At 51.6% G+C, this 10,481-nt stretch overlaps 1 protein-coding gene across 1 annotated transcript; it reads right to left on the reverse strand.

Annotated features, from left to right (window-relative positions):
* Nucleotides 1-427: 427 nt before the first annotated feature.
* Nucleotides 428-1,279, reverse strand: LOC144110156 (uncharacterized). Its single transcript, XM_077642999.1, has one exon. It carries the CDS (start codon nt 1,277-1,279, stop codon nt 428-430), a length of 852 nt encoding a protein of 283 aa, XP_077499125.1.
* Nucleotides 1,280-10,481: the final 9,202 nt, after the last annotated feature.

The raw sequence follows: 10,481 nt of genomic DNA on the forward strand, positions 1-10,481 counted from the left end.
CAGAGGCTCACCAACATTCGCCGCTCACGAGTGCGCGCACTACCCTGCGGCCACAATAGCGTCTTGATGGAGTCTGGTAGTATGTACAGCGCCCTATAGACCGCAAGCATATCGGGACGAGCATCGGCGAACGCAGCATAGTGAAGGAACAGGTTTTCTAGTGTTTCCACTGCACCGCATTCGTCACACACATAACTCGTGGCGATTCCGTGACGCTCCCGTCGTTCACCGGGCCACACGCAGCCAGTGCGCGCGCGGAGGATCATAACACGTTGCGACCGTGTAAGTGCGCGACAGCCTTGATGCTGTCGATGCGCGCACCTCCCGCGAGAGAGAGAGAGAGTAAACTTTATTGGGAATATATATGAAGGAATTATGAAAGGGCCCTGAAGGGACCCTCCCTTACAAACACTAGGTGGGCTCCTCGTTACAGGAGCCCATTGGCCTCCACGGCTGCTGGGGCTCGGACGACTAGGGCCTTTTGGCTCGTTAGGTCGGAGCAGTTGAGCAGGGCTGCCTCCCAGTCCTCCGGGGTGGGGTTGGGTTTGGGGTCTAGGTTCGGGGTTGACTGGCATGCCCACACCATGTGGTAGATATCCGAGGACTTCTCCTCACAGTGTGGGCATTTTCCCGTGCAAGCGGGATCAAAGAATTTCAGAACTGCCGGGCACAGCAGAGTTTTGGTGAAGAGACGGAGGAGAATGTGTTCCTCCATCTTAGTGAGGTCCTTGCATGGCTTGGGAAAGATTGAATGTTCAGATTGGTAAAGTTGTCTTATTTCCTTAAAGGTAAAGACGGGCTTGGGATCGGGATCCGCTGCGGTAGGGTTAGAAGGCGTTGTTACCTGGAGAGTGAGCGCGCGGGCAGAGGCATCTGCCATTTCATTGCCTTCGAGTCCTAGATGAGCGGGAGCCCATACTATCGTTCGGGGAGCGGGGGCCCCGGGATAGTCACTGTTTTGAAGAATGCGGTAAGCTAGGAAATGAATGTATCCCTGTTCAATGTTTCTACAGGCCCCTCTCGAGTCAGTATTGATGAACCGCGAGTCCCGGTCTGCGGCGGCTAGCGCGATAGCGACCTCCTCCGCATGAGTTATGTATTGAGCTCGGAACGTAAGTCCGTTCACCGTAGCTTTCTTGTGTACGACTGCGGCCGTGTACCACCCCCCATGGTGGGGGCCGGAGGCGTCCACGTAAAGGACTCCGTGTTTGTCACCGTAGTGGTAGGCTAGAGATTCCGCCCGCGTGAGGCGTCTGCCACTATGGTCTTCCTTTGACATTTTGGCCGGGAGAGGTCGCACGTTCAGGGCGAGTCTTCAAATCTCGGGGACACGTGCGCGCTCATCCACGAGTGTTGTGTGATGGCGAATGTGCAGTCGCGCTAGTAGGCGGTGACCCGATGGCATTTTCGAGAGGCTAGTGTATTGGTTCGTCAAGTGGGCTTCCCGAAGCTCGGCGAATGTGTTAACCATCCCCAGGCCCATGAGGCGTTGGTTAGACGCGTTTGCCGGGAGGTTCAGGGCACACTTGTACATTTTTGTGAGGTCGTGGATGGCCGCACGCATGTCTTCAGCGCAAGGGGGAGATCGCTGGCAGGTAGTTGATGTGCAGCGATCGCGAGGTCGCAAGGCTCTTCGTTGCCGGCGATGCCGCAGTGACCGGGCTCCCACTGTGCACGCACGGCACATCTTTGCACGAGGCGCTCGATGCGCGAGCGAATTTCTCGCACTAGTGGGGCACCGCGGCCTTTTGATGGCAGGAGGCTGAGGACGGCGCGGGAGTCGCACAGCAGAGTACTCCTGGGCGCCCGAGGGTCGAGGGTGACCAGCAGGTCCAGCCCGAGCCGAATCCTCATCAACTCCATCGTGGTGGAAGATCCCAGGAAGGTTGCGTGTTGCTGGCTGTGCAGTCGCAGGGCGGGGATGGTAACCGCCGCTGCAAGGGAGCAGCTGTCGCGGGCCACTGAGCCGTCGGTGTACACGAGGAGACGGTCCTGGAGCTGTTCGTTTATGACGGCTCTGGCCACCTGCTGCACAGCACAGAGGGGTTTGCTCCGCTTTCCCGCGATGCCGACGATCTCTCGCTGTACCTCCGAGGCAGTAGACTGGGCGCGCAGGAGCCGTAGTGGGGTGGGCCTTGAGTCAATTGCTCATACTCGAGCAGCGCCGCCGCTCAAGGAGGTGGCGCGGCAAATGAGCCCTTTCCTCCATTCCAACTCAGTCACAAGGATGATGTAGTGCCACACCACTGCGGACGCGTTTCGATGGAGGCGAAACTAAGGCGCCCATGTGCTATGCGATGTCAGTGCACGTTGAAGTTTCCCAGGTGGTCGAAATTATTCAGGGGTCTTCCACTGCAGCACCTCTTCCTTTCTTCTCCAAGTCCCTCCGTTATTCCTTTTCTTACGGCGTGGTTCAGGTGTCAGCCGAGATGTGAGGTAGATACTGAGTCATTTCCTTCCTTCAAAGAACCAATTTTGATTTTTTTCGTCAGATAGTTACACGCAGTGACCGAACACTACGCGAGTTTCTGCCTTGAACGATTAACCACTGGACGCCCCACTCCAGTTGCAGCCAACACAGTGCTGTGCGCGTGTGTTTTAATTCTTCCAACAAGAACTAATTCCGAGCACAACCTGGACACATTTCTAATCGTGTAAATAGTTTGTATATAATACTTCTCTTCCCACTATCCTCTCTTCCTGTCCCCTCACCTCTTTCATTTCATTTCTCCATTCTGCCTACTATCATTTATTTCCGCTGCGCCAGCTCAGGTGCTTCAGTATCGATGGCAGATGCCGGGGCTAGCAAAAACCTTTTTCTTCCTTTTTGCTATCATTTTAATAAAAAACTACTACGGCACCTCTTTCTTCCTTTCTTCTTTCACTCCATCTTTTATATCGCTTGCGGCGTGCTTCGGGGGTCCACCTATATATGTGTGACAGTTACTGCGCCATTTCCGGTCCTTAAAAAGTAGTGAATTTCCACTTTTTCCCCCTCGAAGCGGACCCACTTTTATGCACCTTCTCCTGACGCTGTGAAAATATTTGTTTCTTTTCTATGCTTTTATCGTAAGTAAAGCTGTATGTTTGCTTATAGGCATGTGCGCCACCATTAACTGCATGCGCAGAAATAAAACTAAAGGCAACACGCTCCATTTCCTCTACAATTTCTTGAACAGACTGATACATATTTTAGGTCCCTATAGATGGGCTCACAATTATGGCAAGGAAGTTAAGCAGCGTGATAGCACTCGGCTCCAATGGCAGTCATACAAAACAGCCAAAGCAGTTGTAGTTATGTTGAGCAGTAGAAATATCTTGCAGTCAATTCCATGCACACATTGCCCTTTTGCAAGAGAGCAACTTTCGTACTCCCGCCGACGTTATTTCTTTCAAGTCTTGTTTCCATGTCGACGCGTTCTTTAGTTTAAGGGACTCAAGGTGTTGAGGCGTTGGTGTGGTCTTCCTCAACCCGGCATTTAGAGCTAGTTCTCACTGCACACATGGTCTCGATGGTCGTTTTATTGTGGTGGACCAGTTCTTTGAAGAGCGCAGACCTCGTTTTGTTAACTTGTACGCGCCAGGCACGTGTAGATTGCCAGGCGTGTTCTCGAGGTCTATAGCGTAATATTTTCACCAGGACGTGCCTAAATGTCCTACTGGGGGACTTCACTTGGGTGCTTGACGCGCACCGCGATATCAGAGGGCCTGGACAAGGAGCTTTTGGTTACCACGCCAAGGAACTTAGAAAAATGGCTGTGGTTTAGCTCTGCTTAACGCTGGTAGAATTGCGAAATCTTCGTTCCCTCGGCACGTCGTCTACACAGCGTCTCATTCCGACGCTCTTGAGAACTCAAACTAGTTTCTTCCGCAGTGTAAGTGTCAGTCCTGGACGTGGCGCGACTCCTTTTAGCCGCATCTTCGTTACGACGCTTCTCGAGTCGTGCAGCGCGTTCTTCTGGCATCTCTTGAGCGCGTTGTCTCTTCCTCACTTTGGTCTGTCTTTGTTGCGTCTCTTTCGCACTCTTCATAACGACTATAATACACTGAGGACTGACTGACTGACGTTGCTGCGAGGATGTAGGAAAACGAAAGGGCACGCGCCAGCGTACTGCACGTGCTGCAAGTAGGAGACTTAAACGATAGGGAGGAAAAATAGATCGAAAAGGATACGGGCGTCAATAGGCTCATAGGCCCGAGGCGATCTCGGAGGCAGTGCAATACCGGGCCGACCCGCGTCAGAGTGCGTCTAGCACTACGCCATATTCCAAAAATAAGTTTAATATCTTGTATCCTAGGAGCAGGAGCAGATATTAAATCAGGTATCAGGTATCACCGCCGATAATACACTGAAGCGAAGCGCGCATATATATATATATATATATATATATATATATATATATATATATATATATATATATATATATATATATATATATATATATATATATATATATATACACCAAAAGTGATTTCTGGCAGCTGATTTGGTAAATATAATATAAAATCACCAAAAATTGAAGAAACATAAGAGCATTTAACTCACGGAGTTTCGGCTAGAGGTCCAGCCTTTTCCGAGTCCTCCAGCCGAAACGTCGTGAATTAAAACCTGCTATGTTTCCTCAAACTTTGGTGATTATATTTATATATATATATATATATATATATATATATATATATATATATATATATATATATATATATATATATATATATATATATATATATATATATATACCCGAGCGGAACACATCTGGTGGAATGAGCAGCGGCGTCGACGGAGGCGCCACCTGTTGGAGCGCGGAAGCGCTGTTGCTAGACAACGCTGGCTCAAGGTCGGGCACGCCAAAGGCATACAACATATAGCATACGGCATACGGCGCGACGTGCCGAAATGGCTCGCTAGATGGCGTAGTAAAGCTTTCGCTTTAAAAGCTGGCTCGGTCCCTATGTTTAGAGGATGCATGGGTGAGACTATTCGGCGAAATTTTAAATCGAAAAGCTTCACTACGCTAGTCAACACCGCGATTTGCGCGAGCCGCTGAATATCGGAGGACGAGGGACGTCACGCACGGCGTATGTGGCCGCCGCCGACTCCGTCGCCTGTTTCCATCCGTTTGTCTTTCTCGCTCCCTAGTCGCTACTGCGCATGCGCAACTAGTAGCACCGAGCCACAAGTGTTCCGCCGCTGCGCAGCGCCGCGCCTGTCCTCAAAATCCAACTTTCTAAGTTTTCTCTTTCCTCTTTCCCTCCCTCCATTATTCCTTCCTTTACGACGCGGTTCGGGTGTCCACCGTGATATGCGATACGGTTCCTTTGCCATTTCCTTTCTTCAGAAACTAAACAAAAGAAGTGATCCGACGGCGTTCATAGAGTTCATTGACGTTGAAAAAGTTGCAAACACCGTTCATTTTGACGAAAAGAAAGGCGCACAACCGGCTGCGTCGGTCAGTGGAGACCTCAATATCGCTTACGTTTTGTACATCCTGGATCAGCTGGGCTAATCCACATCAATGTTTTGTCGCGACCCTCGTTCGAGGCCACAGCGCAAGCCGGCTTGACCGGGTTTACAACCCCTCTACTCTGGTCTCTTCTTCTAGAGGGCGTGGTACTTTTTCCTTTCCTCCTGGCGTGGGTAATCTCCGCGACCATTTCCCTGTACAAGTAGCACTACGAACATCGCGTGGCCAGTCCAACAGCCCCCTTATGTGGCGCAAGAATGGGGCAGTGCTGAATGACGAAGTGTGCCTCTCGGAAATTCGGGAACAATTGAGCGCTTTGAATGCTGAAGTGTCCGACATTATTGCGGCTGTGTGGGACGCCTTGAGGACCAATTGGTTCAATTGCCTCGTGCGCGCGGCTATAGCGCGGCGTGCCCGTGCAACAACCGTGGTCAGTGATGTCCTGCGACACATTCGCATCGTTCGTAAAGACGGACAACTCACTTTCGCGATTCGCGAATACCTTGATTACTTCCGCGTATGATACCACCGAATCCTCGAGGATAGCTCACGTGCGTCGCGCCGCACAGCGGACTGCCGTATGCCTCTTGACGACACGGCAAACATTGGACACGCCAGATCTCTGGGTAGCAACATAGGTCGGTCAACACGTCTGGAGGAGGTCTTGGCGGATGAAGGGACTCTCTCTTCGGACCACGCGGAGATCGGCGGGTTTACTGCGCACATTTTGCGCCTCTTTTCATCTGAGAGTCAGGTCGAGTGGGAAGGGTTTGAGGAAAAAGTCGGTTAATTTTGCGGGCACATTCCTCAGCTCTCAGACGACGCCAGCTCGGCGCTGACAGCTCCAGCAACTAACAAGGAGGTTAGAGGGGCCTGGGCGCCCGGTTCTGACGGGCTGTTGGCGGGATTCTATGCCACCTTCTATGATATAGTCGGCGGACTACTTGTCCAACTGGTCAATTGCCTCCTCTATAGCGGCGCGAAACCACCCTCGTTCGGTGATGGCCGTATTTTTCTTCTGCCAAATCAGGTTATGACTCCGTCGAGCCCTGCGGCTTGGCGGCTGATTACCGTCCTAAACACCGACTACAAATTGGTAGCCATATTGCTTGTTCGCCGTTTTTGACGTTACCTTCCTGATTTAGTGAGCTTTTAACAGTCCAGCGCGGTGCCGGGAAGGTTGGTGTTTGCTTCCCTGACGCTTGCAATCGATGTTTTCTCCTAGGCATGCGCCGCACAGGTTAGCGGTGCTATTCTAGCTTTGGACCCGGCCAAGGCATTCGATAGCGTTAACCACTGCTCTCTTTTCTCTCTGCTACGCTCCTTTGCTCTTCCCATCGACTTCTTCATCGAACTGCTCTGGTCGCTTTACAGCCGGTTGGAAAGCGAGCTCGTGCTAAATGGCTCCATTGCAGGAAGTTTAAAGGTGACGCGGGGGGTGCGACAGGGGTGCCCACTTTCGCAGGCCTTCTTCATGTTCGCGCTGGATCCCCTTTTGCGCAGGGTGGCTGCAGAGAGACGCATCCGAAGTTTCTCCATGGTGAGGTAGGGAACGCTGGTTGACTCCACGTACGCGGATGTCTCCGAGTTTCTACGCGATGGTGAGAGTTTTCGTCTTTACCTGTCCATCTTCGCGGAGTACGGGTCCTTGTCGGATGCACAGTTAAACACGATGAAAAGTCACGCGCTGCGCTTCCGATTCTTCACAGGCCTGCTCCCTGAGTACTTTAACTTTGTGAGCGCGCTGACCGTCCTTTTTTTAATTTTTTTTAATTGGTTTTTTGGGGAAAGGAAATGGCGCAGTATCTGTCTCATATAACTTTGGACACCTGAACCACGCCGTAAGGAAAGGGATAAAGGAGGGAGGGAAAGAAGAAAGGAAGAATAGGTGCCGTAGTGGAGGGCTCCGGAATAATTTCGACCACCTGGGGATCTTTAACGTGCACTGACATCGCACGTCCTTGGTGTACTTTTTGATTGGAGCGGTGTCTCGCCCCGTGCCTGGGACGAGGCAGTGTCACGTGCTAGTTCGGCCCTTTCGGATGCAGCCGCATTCCGCTTTTCGTTAAAGGTAAGGGTTGTCAAGACCCGTGCGTACGCCTTCGCTCTGTGCGTCTCTCGCGTCGCGATAATCTCGCGCCGCACCACAGGCCGTCTTCCTTCGGTTGTAGGCAACTTTGTGTAGGACGGTGGGACACCTCTCGTCGCTCGCCCCCTGCTCTCACTGCCAACGTGCAGGGGAGGCCTTGGTCTCCTCAGTACCCACACCGTGTCACAAGCGCTGGCAGCCAGGCTTGGGAGTTCCATTCAAGGGCAGTACTGGTAACTATGGCGGCCCTTGTTGGCCTATTGGCTGAGTGAAGGTCGACGTGCGTTTCGCCCCGACAGGTACCTAGGTCCGCGGGCCGAGAGACCGTCCGTGTTTTACCGCGCCGTCGAAGGATTCAAGCGGCCACTGGACGCCCATCTCCCGAAGGTCGACCTTTCGGATACGGTGCCCATGGCCATCAGCCAGCAAATCGCGTGCGCCCGCCTCTCTGAGGATGAGGCACGAAGGACTGCCACGTCCGATTGAACTGACGAGGGCGACGACGATGAGTCGCTTGCCTAGTGAGGTGGCGGACTTTGAGTGGTTTGGGGCGTCCTTCCCACGAGCCAACGCCTGTCCGCCTGGAAAATTGTGTCTGACGATCAGTGCGCCAAATAATAATAATTAATAATAACTGGTTTTTGGGAAAAGGAAATGGCGCAGTATCTGTCTCACATACCGTTGGACACCTGAACCGCGCCGTAAGGGAAGGGATAAAGGAGGGACTGAAAGAAGACAGGAAGAAGAGGTGCCGTAGTGGAGGCTTCCGGTGAAATTTCGATCACCTGGGGATCTTTAACGTGCACTGACATCGCACAGCACACGGGCGCCTTAGCGTTTTTCCTCCATAAAAACGCAGCCGCCGCGGTCGGGTTCTAACCCGGGAACTCCGAATCAGTATGCGCCAACTGCGGCGAGACAGGAAGCCTCTCGCATGTATTTTTCGAACGTGTTGTGGCGCAAACATTGCGGTACCGTGTATATAGAATGTTCGGTATGCGAAGTGTACCTGGCGCAAGGAGACAGTATGGTCTATTTCCTAAGCTGGTAATGGCAGCCACCATGTATGTATTGTGTCGGCGTCGCTGCCTCGCTGCGGTGAGGCAGATGGCGAGGCGAGGTTTCGTACATCGTTGGCATACGCGTTTCTTTGTGGTACGGGGGGATGGGGGTGGAGGCCAGGCTTGAGATCCCGTTTCTTCGGTAAAAACGTCCCGTTTCTTCTCCACTTTTCAGTTTTTTTATTTTTTGCATTTGGTGTTGTCTCTTTTATGTTACTGTGCATGGTGCCTTTCTTCAGGCACCATATTGAGCTTCTTGGGTGTTGCTTTTTTCTTTGGTGGCCTGAGCAAAGCACGACAAGACTGCTTTCTCCTTCGTGATAGTGCGATTTGTTCCCTCTTGCTTCTCTGCTGTCCTGGCATTGCGAACATCCTTAGTCTAGAGACCTGAACATGCCTTGTTTAATTGCTTCTTGTACCAAGGGTGTGTGTGAGTGTGTTCTGTACAAAAGTGAGAGTACACAATAAATTCTCTTTGTATAAGACTATCGTCACAATGACCCTTGCATTGTGCTCCGCAAAGCAACTCTGCTACGTTATCGAGTTATGGCGGTACAGAACTTGCCGTGTGCTTATACTCCACTCCATGTCTCCAGCTCTCTCGCCATGACATTGACGCCTTGGGTGCCCCCGATCAACGGGCATTCAAGGTCGCCCAAGATGCACACCATAAATTGCAATACCTTTCACTCAAACAAACCGTCACTGGCCAGCGTGTCCTGCATTCCCTTGAAATCCGGCTACCAGCCAATGATCTATCATTGCTCTCCATACCAAGACTCCTAACGCAAGAACACCTGCTCCTTTACTGTGCCGCGTTCGCCGATGCTTTTCGCGATATGCTTGCGGCCTATAGGGCGAAGGGCATACTACCGAACTCCGAATCAGATGCACCCGCCGCGGTGGCTCAGTGATTAGAGCGCTCGGCTAGAGAGCCGGATTACCCGGGTTCGAACCCGACCTCGGCGTCCGCGTTTCGATGGAGGCGAAACGCAAAGGCGCCCGTGTGCTGTGCGATGTCAGTGCACTTCAATGTCCTCAGTTGTTCGAAACTCTTCTGGAACCCTCCACTATGGCACCTCATCCTTTCTTCTCTCAGTCCTTCCTTTATCCCTTCCCTTACGGCACGGCTCAGGTGCCCACCGAGACCCTCCGCTATGGCATCTTTCTTCCTTTCTTTTCTCAGTCCCTCATTTATCCTTTCCTTTACGCCACGGTTTATGTGCCCGCCGAGACCCTCCACTATGGCATCGCTTTCTTCCTTTCTTTTCTCAGTCCCTCATTTATCCATTTCATTACGGCACGGTTCAGGTGTCCGCCGAGACCTTCCGCAATGGCATCTTTCTTCTTTTCTTTTCTCAGTCCCTCAATTATCCATTGCCATACGGCGCAGTTCAGGTGTCCGCCGAGATGAGAGACGTACCGTGCCATTTCCTTTCCACAAAAAGCAATTTTCGCGGTGGCTCATTGGTTAGGGCGCTTGGCTATTGATCGGGAGTTCCCGTGTTCGAACCCGACCGTGGTGGCTGCGATTTGATGGAGGCAAATCGCTAAGGCCAATGTGTGCTGTGCCATGTAACTGCAGGTTAAAGATCCCCAGGTGGTCGAAATTATTCCCGAACCCTCCACTACAGCACGAATATCAATCATGCCATATTACACCAACCAATAGTTTATTCCTCCTTATCAATAAACATTTACAAATTCATTCGTCTGGCGTGACGTTATCGTGCGGACACGTTTTTAGGAAAAGTTTTGCCGGAAGAAAAATCTCTCATGTTGACATCTCCGGCACATTGGCTCCTTATTATTCTACTAAATTCAGATAACAAAGTATTAGCAAAATTGCTGTTTCACTCTTGTCAGGAA

Source organism: Amblyomma americanum, chromosome 11 (assembly GCF_052857255.1).
Source record: "Amblyomma americanum isolate KBUSLIRL-KWMA chromosome 11, ASM5285725v1, whole genome shotgun sequence".
Taxonomy (NCBI): Eukaryota; Metazoa; Arthropoda; class Arachnida; order Ixodida; family Ixodidae; genus Amblyomma; species Amblyomma americanum.